Source organism: Pan paniscus, chromosome 17 (assembly GCF_029289425.2).
Source record: "Pan paniscus chromosome 17, NHGRI_mPanPan1-v2.0_pri, whole genome shotgun sequence".
NCBI lineage: Eukaryota > Metazoa > Chordata > Mammalia > Primates > Hominidae > Pan > Pan paniscus.
This window is the reverse complement of record NC_073266.2, coordinates 97,881,676-97,899,373: the sequence shown is the minus strand read 5'-3', so window position 1 is coordinate 97,899,373 and position 17,698 is coordinate 97,881,676. Positions and strand designations below refer to the sequence as shown.

General features: G+C 49.4%; 1 protein-coding gene across 1 annotated transcript in view; it reads left to right on the top strand.

The window, feature by feature from the left end:
• The first annotated feature begins 6,975 nt into the window (after positions 1-6,975).
• The window catches only part of PARD6G (par-6 family cell polarity regulator gamma), a 94,535-nt gene continuing 83,812 nt past the window's right edge, over positions 6,976-17,698 (top strand). The window contains exon 1 of the mRNA XM_034943430.3: positions 6,976-7,219. Coding sequence (XP_034799321.2) covers positions 7,148-7,219 — 72 coding nt within the window. The 5' untranslated portion in view covers positions 6,976-7,147. The remainder of the gene's footprint in view (positions 7,220-17,698) is intronic.

Genomic DNA, 17,698 nt, shown 5'->3' with positions numbered 1-17,698 from the left:
GTGGAGGCAGACCATGCCCACAGGGAGGCCACACCCACAGTGGACAGGCCACACCCACAGGGAGGCCACACCCATAGAGGAGAGGCCACGCCCACAGTGGACAGGCCACACCCACAGAGAGGCCACACCCATCTCCATCCCCATCCCCACCGCATCCCACGTGGGGCTATCAGAGTCACATCAAGAAGGGGTGCCTGGGATCCCCCATTCCTGCTAGTGGGAGTACAGCTTAGAACAATGTTTTTGAAGGCAATTCAGTGGTACATTTCAGAAATCAATGTGCCTTCTTTGTGATCCACCAATGCCACTTATAGGGGTCTATTCTACAGAAACAAAGAGGGACGGCTATAAAGATTATGAGAAATACAAAAGTAAGAAACCTGGACGAGTGTCCCTTGAAAAGAAAAATCAGACATAACAGAGATTAAATGCTAAACCTACGTCCTCAAGTTGCCATCCGATGAAGAAGACAAAAAGTAAGCAAGTCCCCCTCCCGAGAGTGAGAATGCAATGATAGAGCCATGCACAGAGGAGCAGTCCTTGGACGGAAGCCCCAGGCCTGCAGGAGGAGGAGTTAGCTAGGCAGAAAAGGGGACCAGAGGTCCAGCCAAAGAGGCTGCCTGCTCAAAGACAGGCCCTTGAGACCACCACACACAGAAAGGCCCCCGGGTCACTGGGAGGATCGGGGCCAGGCTGCAGATAGGAAAAGGGAACTGGTGGGCTTCACAGACCACAGGGGACCAGCAGCCCTGACACATGCCTGGAGGAGAGGGTCCACTCGAGGGACTGAGTGACCCCTGAGCTGCCTGAGATGGGGCTGGGAGACAGGCAGTCCGGCAGGAAGAGAGTCCAGAATGACCTTTCCTGGAGTAGGTGACTGAGCGATGATGTTTATGAAGGTGGAGACAGACGCCTCCTGAGAAGTTTGGGGAGAGAGGAGCAAGGCCAGAAGCGATGAGCTCTGTCTGTGTTGCACACGTTGAGTCTCGGTGACCAGTGACCCAAAAGAGTGCTTGAGACCATGTCCGAGAATCTGTGGATATGTGTAGGCAGGAAAGAGAGGAAGAGGACCTGGAATTCTAGGACTTTCTCACCCCTGGAGGTCACAGGGATGTTAGTGCTTAGCAGGGAGTGAAAGTCCAGGCACTCACTCTTGGCAGTAAAATTGGGAGATCGAGATCAACAAGAAGAAGATATCAGAAGGGCATGCAGAGGTACAGAGACTGGGACATGAACCAGGAGACTGAGAGACTGGATCAAGGTCATCTGAGGGAGCCCAGAGGGTTTCCCAGTATGTCCTTGGGCCTGTGGGCATTATCTGGGGTTTCTGTGGGATGCTCTAGAACAATTAAATCAGGCACATATTGAGGACAGAGGGGACTACATATCAAGCTGGGTACGGTCTGAATCCAAGCCCGTCTTCCTTTGGGGCTAAGGATGGCTCCAGGAAATTGCTTGTTCACTGCCTTCTGTGTGATGCTGTTGGTTTTACAACTTGAGTGAGCAAGCAGCATCTTCCGGGAAGATTTCCCCACATATCTAAGAATAAGGAGTTGATGCATATCCATTTAGAGTGAATGAACTCTTCACACCTAGCTTCAGGATTCTTGCTTTGGCTAAGACCTCAAGGCCAGAAGACATGAGTGCTTCCTTAATGTTTGTATTGCCAGGGCCCAGTACAGGCCGGCACCATGGCAGAATTTGATGAATCAGAGACATTATCTTGGAGATGGCCGTAAACTGGACCACCAAGAAACCATGCTGAAATAGACAAGAGGAAAAGCATGCGGTTTCATCTAATAGGAAATCAGTAGGGCCTGCAACTACTTTGAACCTCTGAAATGCTTTGGGAGTGTGCACGAGGAGATGAATCATGCTGATGAATGGATGCTGTGTGACTGAAAACTGACCACGCTTTTCTGCCATAAAATCACATTCTGATACATTCACCAAGTCAGTGAAAAGCTTTACGGACTGACTCTTTTTAAAACAGATCCTGAGACTCTAATCCATGCTTAGTGTAATACTTGGAACAAAGATTGTGCTTCATGTTCTAGGTGCTTTTATTTGTATTTTGTAAAAGTGTCCCAGAGTTTTAATGCAAAGTCAGAGACAGCTGCGTAAGGTTTACCACCTGCCTTTTGTCTTCCACCTGGGGGTGGACATGCAGGTCACACCGCAAGCTGGTTGAGGAGAGAGCCCTTTGCACCAATCTAGGGGATGCAACCAGGGCCACTTTGTAGGATGTGGGCAGATGGCTCTGGAATGCAGGGAATTCATTCTATTCTGGCCAACGGTGCCATCTGCTGAAAGAGCTACTGGTATGTCAGTTTGGGCATGAAGCTTCCATTGAGAGTCAAGATATTACTGCATCAAAAAGGCAGAAGAGGCTAGACACAGTGACTCACACCTGTAATCCCAGCACTTTGGGAGGCCGAGGCGAGTGGATCACCTGAGGTCAGGAATTCGAGATCAGCATGGACAACATGGTGAAACCCTGTCTCTACTAAAAATGCAAAATTAGCCGGGCATCGTGGCACATGACTATAGTCCTAGCTGTTTGGGAGGCTGAGGCAGGAGAATCGCTTGAACTCGGAAGGCGGAGGTTTCAGTGGGCCAAGATCGCGCCATTGCACCCCAGCCTGGGCAACAAGAATGAAACTCCATCTCAAAAATGAAAATTTAAAAAAAAGGCAGAAGAGGCCTCTTTGAGCAGGGGAAGAGAAAAGGGTAAAAAGAAGGGATGCCTTTATATGAGAATCAGGTGATAATGAGGCATAACTACTCTGCCATTTCCTTATTTCAATCGAATATCAGTTCTTTGCCTGCCTCATCCGAAAATATATTAGAATGCATTGCAAATGCAACAGCCTGCTGGTTCAAATATTACAGCGATGCTTTCCTATTACCCAACGAAATTATCTTAGAGAATGTTTTCTTAGAACATATACATCAGCAACAAATGTTCAATCATAAAAGAGCCTGCTCTCATCATAAAAGAACCTGCTATCATCTTTTTTTCAACAGGGTCTCGCTCTGCTATGCCCTGGAGTGCAGTGGCACGATCACAGCTCACCACACACTCGACCTTCCAGTCTCAAGAAATCCTCCCACCTCAGCCTCCCCAGTCTCAAACAATCTGCCCCTCTTGGCCTTCCAAAGTGCTAGGATTATAGGCATGAGCCACTGCAGAGGGGCCTTCCAAAGTGCTAGGATTACAGGCGTGAGCCACTGCAGAGGGGCCTGCCAAAGTGCTAGGATTACAGGCGTGAGCCACTGCAGAGGGGCCTGCCAAAGTGCTAGGATTACAGGCGTGAGCCACTGCAGAGGGGCCTTCCAAAGTGCTAGGATTACAGGCGTGAGCCACTGCAGAGGGGCCTTCCAAAGTGCTAGGATTACAGGCGTGAGCCACTGCAGAGGGGCCTTCCAAAGTGCTAGGATTACAGGCGTGAGCCACTGCAGAGGGGCCTTCCAAAGTGCTAGGATTACAGGCGTGAGCCACTGCGGAGGGGCCTTCCAAAGTGCTAGGATTACAGGCGTGAGCCACTGCGGAGGGGCCTTCCAAAGTGCTAGGATTATAGGCGTGAGCCACTGCAGAGGGGCCTTCCAAAGTGCTAGGATTACAGGCTTGAGCTACTGCACCCAGTCAAGGAATACATTTTACTGGGTCCACAACATACTTCCTTTTTGCTCCTGATGGTTCAGTTATTAGATGGGTTCCTAGAAGCCGTGATTTGAGGAAGATTTAACCCCTACCCATTCCTATTTTCTCTCTCATTTTCTGTCTGAAACAAGTCAGCCTCTCAGAGGCTCCCATGACCCCCGGTTGTGTGAAAAGGCAGGCTATCAGGCCAGGATCTGAGGAGTCTTTTCTCTCTCTCCTTTCTTTTCTCTTTCTTTCTTCTTTTCCTTTTCCTCCCCCACTCCCTTCTTTTTGCTTAGATGAGGTCTCTGTCTGTCACCCAGGCTGGAGTACAGTGGCACAATCATAGCCCACTGCACCCTCGACCTCCTGGGCTCAAGCAATTCTCCCACCTTGGCCTCCTGAGTAGCTGGGACTATAGGTGTGTCCCACCATGCCCAGCTAATTTTTTTTTATTTTTTGGAGAGACAGGGTTTCACCATGTTGCCTAGGCTAGTCTCAAACTCCTGGCCTCAAGCAATCCTCCAGCCTCAGCCTCCCAGTGTGTTGGGATTACAGGTGTGAGCCATTGTGTCTGGTAGGAGAGGGCTTTTGTTTTTTCCAATCTGGCTGCTGTACTGTGTAAAAGCCTTTCCAGCTGAAGGCTCAGTTAATTTTTTTTTGGTCTATACCCGCCTGAACCTAGAGCTCAAAGCCCTAGCAAATCCAGTTCAAGTCTCAGCTGGAAACTCAAGCTCCACACGCAACAGCAAGCTTTCCCAGCCTTTCCTCCTGCTTTTGCCTGCAGATCATGCCAATCAAGAGCTGTGGAGCAACAGATGATTAAGATAAAGGAGCAGCACCTCTCAAACTTCAGTGTGGACATGAATCACCTGGGGATCTTGTTCAAGTGCGGCTTCTGATTCAGTGGGTCTGGGTGGGGTGTTGCTAACAAGTGCCAGGTGGAGCAGATTTTGGGCCTTACACCACACTCTGAGCCACAGGCATTGACAAAATGATCTCACTCTCATCAACCTGGTCCAGAAGCCAAGTCTAGGGCTACTTGAAATTCCGTAGCCTTCCAGCCTTTCCTTTAAAAGGCGTCTTCCCACTCCAAAGCCCCGAGCTTACTGGGTGCACCGCACTCCCACCTTCATTGCCTACAGTGCTGTTCATTCCTCCACATACTCCTTTGTCCCTGCATTTCTTAAAATGTGACAGTTGGAGCTCCTCCCTCAGGATATTACTGAGCCTCTTCTAACCACAAAACAATGTTGCCCACTGTAATGGGCAACTTGCAGTCAGCATTGAGCCTGTGACTTTTCTCAAATCCAAAGATTTGCATTCAGTTTAGGAAATTTCCCTTGAAAGAATGGCAGCACCTCTGTCCACAGTCTGCTTGCCAAGTGTGTGTCTCTTGGCATTTTTTGTTTGCTTGCTTACTTACTGCGCACGTGCCTTGTTTTGGAACTCTGTTTACATATCCGGTCCTCTGGCCAGCCTAGCATTTCTCTAAAGGGCAGTGATTATAACTCAGTGGCTTTGTAATGGTACTCCCTGGCACTAAGTCCCAGCATATAACAGGGTAAATACTTAGCAAAAATAAAGGAAAATCAGATTTCTATGAAAGTAATTTGTGTTAAAGGCTTTAGAGGTGTGTAGTTTGTGGCCTAGTAGTTCTAATTTTAGAAGTCCATTTAAAACATTGAATATAAGCAAATTTTTAAAACAGTATGATATAAAAGCTTAACAGTGGAAACATCTTAAATATCCAACAATAATGAAATGATTATAAATTATGCCTATATTCATATAAGCACCTTTTAGAAAACATCTTCTCTAAGAACATTTAATAAAACCGTTCTGGCCGAGTGTAGTGGCTCACATCTGGGAGGCAGAGGTGGAAGCATTGCTTGAGGCCAGGAGTTTGAGACAAGCCTGGACAACATAAAGAGACCCCCATCTTTACAAAAAACAAAAATAAAAATAAAATTAGTCTGTGTGGTGGCACAAATCTGTGGTCCTCAAGAGGCTGAGGTGGAAGGATTGCTTGAGCCAAGGAGTTTGAGGCTGCAGTGAGCTGTGATTATGGCATTGCACTACAACATGGGCAACATAGCAAGATCCTGTTTTTAGAAGAAGAAAAAGTTCATTATATAGCACAAGGTGAAAAGTGCAAGTTGTAAAACGAGATAAACAGCATGGTCACAACTTTGTAAAATATACAAATATATATGCAGAAAAATAAGTGAAAATAAAATACACCAAAGGTTAATACAGTTGATTGCTGAGTAGCATGACTACAGGTAATTTTTACAGGTTTTTTCACTTCTTTATATTCTGCAGGTTTCTTTTGCAATGAATGTATGGTGAGATTTATAATTATATGGCTTGTAGATTACAATTCATAGTATACTTCACAATGATTTTTTAAAAACTGTCTTGTCTTCTGAACTTCATCACAAATTCCTCAAGGGCAAGGATTGTATCTTTGGTTTCAGCAAGCCCGTTTCAGAGGCCTCTTGATTGGTAAATATTCATTGATGCTGCTAGTAATTGATTCTTTGTCTTAACAGGTTCTCTTTTTCTAGCTGCCTTAGAAAAAGTCTCCTTTCGCATCAGGCAGGTGCTTCTGATCCTCTCCCTAGAGATAGGCTATCTAATAAAGCCCTCTAAGCCTTTATTTTTATTTTTTTATTTTTTGAGACGGAGTCTCGCTCTGCCTCCCAGGCTGGAGTACAGTGATGCGATCTCGGCTCACTGCAGCCTCCGCCTCCCGGGTTCAAGCGATTCTCCTGTCTCAGCCTCCCCATTAGCTGGGATTACAGGCACCCCCCACCACACCCGGCTAATTTTGTATTTTTAGTAGAGATAGTGTTTCACCGTATTGGCCAGGCTGCTCTAAGCCTATTTGATAAAACCCTTCTCCCAGGCCATCAGCAACTTGACAATTAGTACTGACAGGTGATGCCTTTTGGGATCAGGTCTCCAGTGGTTCTCGTTAGCATTCTTCACTTGAATATTACCCAAAACAATGGCAAAAATCAACCCCTATCCTAGGTTGCTCGGTGGAGGCAATCAAAACGAGACGCCTTGGGCTGGCCGCGATGCTCCTTTCCCCAGGCTCTGGGATTGTGGACGAGAGGGCGCGCGCCCACTGGCGATCCCACGCGGAGCTGCAGCGTGGGGGCGTGGTGTGGCGGGTCCTCCGGAGCGCGGGGCGGGGCTGTGGGCGGGGATATGGGCGGGTCCTCCGGGGCCCGGGGGCGGGGCGCGGGCGCGGGCGCCGGGAGGTGGGGCGGCGCGCGCCGGCGTCCCCCGCGCTCCTCCCGCGCGCGGCCCCTGGAGTCCCTGAGGCGCGCGGCCAGCCCAGCTCGGGCCCGCAGCACCGGGAGCAGCCCGCCGGCCAAGCGAGCGCGGGCCGGGGCCGGGGCCGGGGCCTGGGCCTGGGGGCGCCGCCCCCGGGAGTCTTTCTGCGGCCCCTGAGGAGCGAGGGCCACGGCGAGGCTGACCGGGGCCGAAACCATGAACCGGAGTTTTCACAAGTCTCAGACCTTGCGATTCTACGATTGCAGCGCAGTGGAAGTCAAGAGCAAGGTAAGCCCCCCGCCCGCCCCGGCGACCCTGCGCCCAGTCTCCTGGCTAATGAATGGGGCGCCCCGCGGAGGGGGACTGGGGCGGCGTGGAGGCGACAGGCGCCGGCGACAACTTTCCAGTTCGGGCGCCGCGCGCCGCTCCGCGGGACGCGCACTGGGGACCCCGGCCGTCCTTCCCGCCCCCCGCGCGGACACAAAGCCCGGCAGCCGCGGCGCTCAGAGGGCCGAGGGCCATCGGACAGTCCGTGCAGACTCTGGACCCGCTCCGCGGGAGCTGCTCTTTTGTTCCACGAGTGAGAGGCGATCGGGGCGCGCCACACATTGGAGGGGAGGGCGGCCTTTCCGGGGCGAGTTGAGGGCCAGGGGCTGCTCGGATTCGGGGCCGTGGGGGGGGCTCTGGGGGCCCGGGCCGTGGGATGGCCCTGGCCAAGGCGCCTTCAAGGCTGCAAAGGAGGCTTGTTACCTGCCAGGAGGAGACTTGCCGCCGACTCCGAGCCCGGCGTCCCCCACCCGCTCGGTACCAAACATCTAGGCACCAGGCGCGCTCCCCGGCGCAGACCCAGAGCACGCACCCGGCTCTCCCCCGGCCCAGACCCAGACCACGCCTCCCCGGGCGCGTCCCCGGGCGCGTCCCCGGGCCAGACACCCCACCCCACCCCCACGGGCGCGCCCCCACCCCAGACTCCCCCACCTCCGGACGCGCCCCCGCCCCAGACCCAGCCCACTCCCCCGGGCGCGACCCCGGCTCAGACCCAGACCCCTCCCGAGCGCGCCCCCGGATCAGACCCGTACCCAGACCACCCCCACGGGCGTGCCCGGTCCCTCCCGCTGCCTGCGCCCGGGCGGAGCGTGCCCGAACTTGCGGGTCGCGATGCGCGTCTGGGTAATTGGCTGGTAGGATCTGGCGCTTCTGCCCTTTGCGGGGGTGGTTCCTTCGCCGCAGATGCTATTGTTTGTGAGGGTCTCCTTGGTGGACCCCGCGGGCTGAGGAGGTGCTGCAGTTGTTCGGGGTCCTGCGGGAGGGGGCCCCTCGAGTCTTTCGCTGGCTACTCTCTGGGAGTTGAGCGGCCCTTTCGCCCTTTCTTTCTTCGCACCCCGGTTCTCAGAGTTGTGGGAAAGGCTCCTAACGGCGGAGTGGGAGCCCGCACCCCTAACTGTGTGCCTATCTTGGGCGCAGGGCGGGTGTTCCCTCCCCTGTCTCTGCGGAGGCAAGTCTAACAGCCCCCTCTCGCTGTGCTGCTCTGACCTTTGGAGTGGGATTTCCAGGGTGTCTGCAGAGGATTGAGGCGGGGAGGTGTCCCAGCAACAGCATGGCCGCCTCTCCAGCCTGCTACAGTGAGTTGCAGGATCCTTCTCTACTTAGGGGTACACGGTCTTTTAATGAATCCCTCATTTATCGTAAGATCCTGTCCTTACCCTTGCCCCATGACCTCAGCCCCACACCCATCTTCTCTGGAGCACAGAAGTGCCCCCAGCTCCCCCAAATCAAGTGTGCCAGCTGTGGGTTAGGTGAGGGGAAGAGCCCACAAGCATGGGCGGGAGGTTTCTTTAGCTCAGTGGGAACACAGCTCTCTGGAGCTGCACTATCTAGTACAGTAGACAATAAGCACGTGTGGTATGTAATCTTATTTAACTTTTTATTTTGAGATTATTGTACATTCACAAGTAGCTGTGAGAGAATATAGAGGTCTGTGTTCTCAGCCTCTGAGCTTTTGCTCAGCCTCCCTGATGGTGGCATCTCGTGTGACTAGCACACTGTCCTATGCTGGACACAGACCTTAGCGGGTCTCAGCAGCGTAACACACTCATTCGTGTACGCCTAGGTCTGTGCGGTGGTGTGACCACCAACACAATCAAGGTGCAGAGCAGTTTCCCCCTTTCATCCTAGGATCCTTCCTGCTGCCCTTCACAGCAGCTGTTTAACCAGGGAGGACTGGTTGGTTAACATGAGCGTTAAAGACTCACTTCTGTGCTCATTTGCCCTCTGCAGAGGGTGGCTGCCTCCTCACACACATAGCTCCGGAGAATCAGAGGCCTCAACCAGGCACAGGGTAGGTCTGGAGGACATGCCCTCACCAGGCCTCATCCTGCAGTCCTGGGCTGCTGGCACTACAGAGGCTGCCTCTGCCTTCCCTGGGGTGCCAGCCTGCCTGCTTCTGCCAGCTCCATTTGGCAAAGAAGGGGTGCTACCTTACATCCCAAGCATGGATTCAAGTTCAGATGCAGCAGATGCTTGTCTGGAGGTGAGTGGCAGCGCCAGAGTTTTGGTTGAACTGGGGTGTCCTTGGAAGGGCCACACTGACCTGGGCCTTACTGGACTTGCTGTTGTGCCCTCCCCACCATGATGGGGCTGAACTTACTGCTTGTCCAGAGGGTCCGTGTGGCTCTTCCTTCTGTGCACAGCTTCCCACTTACCCACTTTATGGTTAATATTTGTTACTGTGGCATCTATCTCCATAGGGAGCCGCTGTTGTCAAAATAACAGCAAAGCCTTATGACAACCTCAATGTAGCACCATAACACCATGGTTTGGTTTGTGGGGAAAATGGCGTCTGGGGAGCTGAGTCCAGCCTGGGTTCTGCCACCTACTGCATTTGTGAGCTTTTGGGCAAGTCATTTAACTTTTCCAAGCATCGGTTATTTCATCTGTAAAATGGGCATGATACCTTTTCTGCTTACCTATCAAGATGAAATGCATTGAATACAAGAGCGCTTTGAGTTAAATACTGCAGGTCAGAATTCTTTGGCATTTTAAGATATTGGGTTGGAAAACGGCCTTAGGTTCTCTCAGAATTTTTGTCATTCACCATTTGCCACAGATGGTCAGTCCCCAGTGCTTAGGGACAGGACCCTGGTGTGTGTGCGCAGGGGGCCATATGATCTTGATCTTGACCTGGTGGCTTTTCCTCATTTTGCAGCCCCTTATACTTCTCCAAACATTTTTACCTTAATTCCAGTGATTCATCTGTTCCTCACCAAACCAGCAGCAGTATGTACTTCCAATTCCCTAGTTCTGTTCATGGGACCACCCTTTTCCCACTTAGCTTTGACTTTGGCCTCTCCTTCCACAGGACCTGCCGTGGGGAGGGAGGAGCTATGCAGAGGGTTAGGGTGTTTCACGTGGAGGAGAGCAAGAGTCCTTGGCCACCTTAGAATGCAGCAGAAAAGCCAGTGCTGGGATCGGAAGGGGTTTACAGGGGGCGGTAAATGGAGATGAATTTTCGTATGAGGAGAAGACAGCAAGCAACACGGTGCCACTATGAACTTAGCAACGCCTTTACCTACGTCAGTATTTCGTCAATTCCACTGTCGTCCGCATAAGCTTGAAAAATCCAGAGAAACACAGCTTATCCCCCCTCCCAGCAGTGTGCTCAGCCCAGAGCCCTGAGTTCCTTCAGACTTGAGCGTAGATGGCCCACTGCTCATGCCCTCGGCCCATGCTTTCTTTGGCCTGTGTGTCCCTAGTTTGTGGCTTCCCCTACCTGAAATGCTTTCTCTGAGAATCTGCCCTATCCTGAGGACCTTCTTAGGCAGCTCCCTCTTCTACAAAGTCATTCTGGATGCCTGTGCCAGAACAAACTTTCTCTGTCCGACCCCTTCTTGGTGTTTCTGGTCATCTTATTGGCACTTGTCATGATGCTGGTGCCACAGTTATGTTCGGCACAGATTGTCTGTCGTGTTAATTATATCTGAGGGAGAAGATTTTCATCCCATTTGTGCTTCCTGATTAAATAATGTTGGGGCTTTTTTGGATTCTAAGCTAACACAGTGTCATCGTAGGAAATTTAGAAACCACAGCCAAGCACAAAGAAGGGCCAACACCATTGGTAGCTCTCCTGTCCAAAGGTGAGCCACTGTTAAATGTTGCCTCTGGCCTTCCGGTCTTTTGTATGCCTGTATGATGCACGCATTCTTGTGTTACAGAATTTGGGTCAAATAGGCATGTCATGGTGTAGCCGGCTTCCCCTCTAACTTATCATGTATTGCGAGTGTTTTTTCATGTCAGTAATATTTTTAGACAACAGAAAAGACTGCATCATATGCCTGCTCATGTCTAAACCATGACTAACCAGTATCTTAAGTTAACCCCAATTTTTTCCACAGTAAACAGTGCTGTAAATAATATCTTTAAGTCTTTATATAAAGATTATATATAGAATATACACATATAAAATATGTAAAGATTATTGATTATATTAAACCAGTGCAAAATTCTTACTGATCTTTAGAACAAATTCCTGGAAGTGACATCACCTGGGAAAGGCACGTACTTTTACAGGCTTTGAGTGCGTATTTCTACTTTTCTTCTGGAAAGTTTATTTTACCAATTTATAGATGCTGTTTCATATCTATTCATTCATCTGTTTCTTTCTCCCCATCCCTTTCTTCTTTCCTCCTTCTAGCACTGGGCATTTTCTCATTCTTTCCCAATTAGATGAGTGAAATGGTATCCCATTGTTTTAATTTGTATCTCTTAAGTTATTAGAGAGTTGAAATTTTCGTATTTATTGGCTACTTGTGTATTTATTTTCAACTGCCTGGTTTTGTCCTGAATCCTTTTTCTCTGTTAGTTTTCTTGGGAGTTAATAAGTTATGGGAGCTTCTTGTTCGCAATGTTTCCAATCAGTGCAGATGGTGCTGAGGGTGACTGGCTCTGAGAGTGTTGTGACCTTGCCCCCAGGCATTAAACTTGGGCCCTCCAGGATGACAAGGGTATGAGGAGCCTGTTGGTGGGCTGGCTGATGCACTGGCTGGCCATGTTCTCCTGGGGACAGCCAGGTGTGCAGTGTTTTGTGTTAGCATATCTCCTCTGGTCCCCAAGATCTTACTGCTGGCTGAGGCCGTTGACTGCCATGGTGCTGCAGGAACATGCCCTTCCAGCTGTGTGATGTGCGACAGCCGGTGGGATGGAGCTGAGGCCAGGCCTCCCCATTGGGTGGCTGACACTTGCCTCCTGTGGGCCAGTTAAGAATTGCCTGGACATGGTTTGACTCACCTTTGTGTGTCAGCTACACCCTTTTAAGACTTTAGTTTTGTTGTATTTGTGCATGTCTGTGCTTAAACAGGTTCAGTGACTTGATTTGGGAAGTCACATCTTAGGGAGACTTACCAGGGACCCAAGTGCAGAGTCAGCCTGGGGGGCACTGATGGCATCACTGCCCCTGGAGGCTGCCAATTTCTTGTAGGTCTGTGGCCTGGGAGACTCTGATGGCCTTCCAGGTGGGCACCTCAGCTAGCCAGGGGGTAGAGCCCTTTCCTAGGACCCATGGCATTTCAGATAGAAGGCCCTAATTTTAGGGAAGTGAAGGAATATCAGGGATTGGGAGATGCAGCCATTCAAGGTCTCAGAAGCTCTGGCGTTTGTGAATCACGTCCAGAATTAGTACAAAGGGGAGAGGCATCCTGATCTTTTCCCATAAAGGGGTCTCCATGACCTTTAGAGGCAGCAAGAAGGGAGCCTGGCATGACAGCAGCAGAACCTCCCAGGTGGTTAGATGTGTTCACCTGGCTGCTTACATGTCAAATCCACTTCCTCTGGGCAAATTTCTACTGCACCATGACCCTGGGGATCCATGGGAGGTACATGCTCCTGTGTAGCCCCCAGCCTCTTCCCAACACACACCCTGCGGCCCTGCTCCGAGTCCCCCAGGCTGGACGTTGCCTGCTGTGCAGAGAGGTTGTGTTCTGAAGTATTAATAACATTTACTTAATGTCCCTCCAATATATGTGCATATATGTGCCAGGGACCATCCTAAATACATTGCAATTGCAGATAGTTCACTAATGCCCATCACAATACTGTAACGTGGGTTCGTTTATCACACCCACTATACAGATGAAGAGGAAACTGAGTCACAGGGTGCTTCACTGACCTGCCGAAGGTCATAAAGCTCATAAGTGGGGTTGGAACCCAGATAGTCTAGCTCCAAAGTCTAGAGTGGGAACCACCAGTTGTCCGTGGCTGCTGGAAGAGGGCTCACGCCCCTCTCAGGATCCAATAAGCCATGAAATACAAACCAGGACACAGGTGCACACATTCCCAGCTCACCGTGCATAGGGTGAGAGACTCCCTCAGCTGTCTGAATCTGGAGCTTGCAAGAAACAGCTGGGAGGGTTAGTCTTGTGTTTTGTGGGGAGAAGTTCTATCTTTCTTGCATCACTGTAGAAGGTTCTTGCTGCATGGCCTCACAGGAAGTCCTCTATTCAGTAGCTATTCTTTCAGAGTCTGATCTTATCCATACATTTGTTTACTCATTTACTGAGCAACTACTTTGTGGCAGGCATAGGGCATGTGCTGGGGTAAAACGTACAACATCCCTGCCTTAAAAACACCAGTGAAGGTTCAGTCAGGTAAGTGGGCAGATTTGGGTGAGGTGGAATGTCCTTTGTCTTGATAATCAAGCTATCACCAGATCCACAGCCTCACGTCTCCTTGAAATCGGAGGTTTCCGGTGCAGCCCAGTCATCCCACCACCCAGCAAGACCAGTCAATGTGCTGAGTCTCCCCTGAAATTGCTCTGATAGTCTCTGCATCGGCAACAGTGATGCCTGTGTGAGGTGGTTTGAGATTCTAGGCCAGGTCTCCATAGCTCCCAGAAGCAGGTAGGGTCCAGTCCCCACTTGTCCTTATTTGGGGCTCTTTAATCCTCCCCACATGTTTTCAGAGGCCAGTTCAGAACCCTAGCTGCGTTTCTCAATGGCGTGCTGTGTAAGGAAGAGCTCAGCATTGGAGGTGGGAAGAGCAGTGCCTTGTTTATATTAGGGACACAATCAGTGTTCCTTGGGTCGAATTCAGATGAAAAACAAGTGGGTTTTCCTGACAGCTACTGGTTCAGAAATGGTCCGTTAAGCAAATTTAGAAAATTACTTTTTGAGGAAAGGGACAACTACTTGCACTTTTGAGCTGATGCTGGAACAAGTTAGGACTTTTGGGAACTATTGAGAAGGGATGATTATATTTTGCAGTGTAATAAGGACATGAGATTTGTGGGAACAGGGAGAATGTTATAGCTTAGATATTTGACCATCGAAACCTCATGTTGAAATTTGGTCCCCGATGTTGGAGGTACAGCCTAAACGGAAGTGTTTGGGTCATGGAGGTGGATCCCTCGTGAATGGCTTGGTGCCATCCTCATGGTAATGAGTGAGTTCTTGCTCTATGAGTTCTAGCAAGAGCTGGTTGTTAACAAGAGCCTGGCTCCTCCCCCGTTGCCTCCTCTCTTGCCACATGATCTCTGCACATGCCGGCTCTCCTTCCACCTTCCACTGTGAGTAGAAGCAGCCAGAAGCCCTCCCCAGAAACAGATACTGCCACCATGCCTCTTGTACAGTCTGCAGAACTGTGAGCCAAATAAGCTTCTTTTCTTTACCAATTAAAATGTATTGATACATTGATTTGCCAGTTGGCTCATTGCCGGGACATCCCTGAGAGGCATCAGTGGCCTTGCCCTCTGTATCCTGTGAAGGTAAGTGGCACTAGTGCTGTAGGTGAGGGGAGAAGGTGAGGTACTTTGGAAATTAAAAGCCCACATAGCTATTTCTGTTGCTGTTGGCACCTCCTGAGTTTCTCAGTGCTCAGAAATAGGCCAGGAACCTGCTTGTTGCCAGCTCAGCAGCTCCAGGGGTGCTTGTGCCCCTTCCTTGTAGACCAAGCTTGTCCAATCCATGGCCTATGGGCCACATGTGGAACAGGATGGCTTTGAATAACGTGGCCCAACACAAACTCATAAACTTTCCTAAAACTTTATGAGATTTTTTTTTTTTGGTAATTTTTTTTTGTTTGCTCATCAGCTGTCATTAGTGCATTTTATGTGTGGCCCAAGATGATGATTCTTCTTCCTGTGTGGCCCAGGGTACGCCTGTTGTAGACCATCAGCCCTACACACTTCCTCTTGCAGAGTTGCCTGGGCACACTCAGGTGCTCCAAGGACCAGCCCACTGGGAATGGGGTGGCTGGACCAGAGCACTTCTGGTACAGCTGTGTCATCAGGTACCTTCGACCCCCTCTTCTCCCTGCTGCTCCCATGTTCCTGGGGTCTAAGGATGAGCTCTCCTGCACCCTGGCCCCTGCCCCACCTCTCCCTTATTCTCCCTTCACATCAGTCACTCATCCCATACTTCATAGACAGTGGCAGAGGAGTCTAAGAGGGGAGGGCTCCACTCCCCAGCCACAACCAGAGCAGATCTGCTTGGTTTTGAGATACATGTGTAGCATTTTACTTGGGGGAAGAAAAGGCTTTCACTGATTAAAAAGTTTGAAAACCACTGTAGTGCAGGATGCTTTCAGCCTGGGCACCGAGGCCCTCCCACGTGGCCTACGTGAAACTACTAGTCTATCTGTCACCTCCCACTTCCCCCACCCGCCCCCCGATTCTGTGACCTCCCAGCAAGCCGATCCTTTCCTACTCTTGCCAGTGGAAGTTCAGCCTTGCCTTCCTGCCTCAGGGCTCAAATCACTGCCTGTTCAGGAAGCTGTCCCAGACCCCCTTAGCCCAACGACAGTGTCTGCTGTGTTCAGTGAGTGTATTACAGTGAAATACACTCATCTTAAGTGTACGGCTTGGTGGTCAAGATGCAGAACATTCCAGCGTCCAGGAAGGTTCCTTCATGCCCTTTTCTAGTGAGTACCTACCCCCGAGGTAACCACTATTAGGGTCTCTATCGCCAGACCAGTTTTTTGTTTTTATTTTTATTTTTTTTACTTTTGGTTAAAAAAATAGTTTTTTTTTTTTTGTTATACTTTAAGTTTTAGGGTACTTGTGCACAACATGCAGGTTTGTTACATAGGTATACATGTGCCATGTTGGTGTGCTGCACCCATTAACTCATCATTTAACATTAGGTATATCTCCTAATGCTATCCCTACTCCCTCCCCACACCCCACAACAGGCCCCAGTATGTGATGTTCCCCTTCCTGTGTCCATGTGTTCTCATTGTTCAATTCCCACCTATGAGTGAGAACATACAGTGTTTGGTTTTTTGTCCTTTCGATAGTTTGCTGACAATGATGGTTTCCAGCTTCATCCATGTCCCTACAAAGGACACGAACTCATCATTTTTTATGGCTGCATAGTATTCCATGGTGTATATGTGCCACATTTTCCAGTCTATCATTGTTGGACATTTGGGTTGGTTCCAAGTCTTTGCTATTGTGAACAGTGCTGCAATAAACATATGTGTGCATGTGTCTTTATAGCAGCATGATTTATAATCCTTTGGGTACATACCCGTAATGGGATGGCTGGGTCAAATGGTATTTCTAGTTCTAGATCCCTGAGGAATCGCCACACTGACTTCCACAGTGGTTGAATTAGTTTACAGTCCCACCAACAGTGTAAAAGTGTTCCTATTTCTCCATATCCTCTCCAGCACCTGTTGTTTCCTGACTTTTTAATGATCGCCATTCTAACTGGTGTGAGATGGTATCTCATTGTGGTTTTGATTTGCATTTCTCTGATGGCCAGTGATGATGAACATTTTTTCATGTGTCTTTTGGCTGCATAAATGTCTTCTTTTGAGAAGTGTCTGTTCATATCCTTCACCCACTTGTTGATGGGGTTGTTTTTTTCTTGTAAATTTGTTTGTGTTCTTTGTAGATTCTGGATATTAGCCCTTTGTCAGATGAGTAGATTGCAAAAATTTTCTCCCATTCTGTAGGTTGCCTGTTCACTCTGATGGTGTTTCTTTTGCTGTGCAGAAGTTCTTTAGTTTAATTAGATCCCATTTGCGAATTTTGGCTTTTGTTGCCATTGCTTTTGGTGTTTTAGACATGAAGTCCTTGCCCATGCCTATGTCCTGAATGGTATTGCCTAGGTTTTCTTCCAGGGTTTCTTTGGTTTTAGGTCTAACATTTAAGTCTTTAATCCATCTTGAATTAATTTTTGTATAAGGTGTAAGGAAGGGATCCAGTTTCAGCTTTCTACATATGGCTAGCCAGTTTTCCCAGCACCATTTATTAAATAGGGAATCCTTTCCCCATTGCTTGTTTTTGTCAGGTTTGTCAAAGATCAGATAGTTGTAGATATGTGGCATTATTTCTGAGGGCTCTGTTGTGTTCCATTGATCTATATCTCTTTTTTGGTACCAGTACCATGCTGTTTTGGTTGTTACTGTAGCCTTGTAGTGTAGTTTGAAGTCAGGTAGCGTGATGCCTCCAGCTTTGTTCTTTTGGCTTAGGATTGACTTGGCGATGCGGGCTCTTTTTTGGTTCCATATGAACTTTAAAGTAGTTTTTTCCAATTCTGTGCAGAAAGTCATTGGTAGCTTGATGGGGATGGCATTGAATCTATAATTACCTTGGGCAGTATGGCCATTTTCACAATATTGATTCTTCCTACCCATGAGCATGGAATGTTCTTCCATTTGTTTGTATCCTCTTTTATTTCATTGAGCAGTGGTTTGTAGTTCTCCTTGAAAAAGTTCCTTCACATCCCTTGTAAGTTGGTTTCCTAGGTGTTTTATTGTCTTTGAAGCAATTGT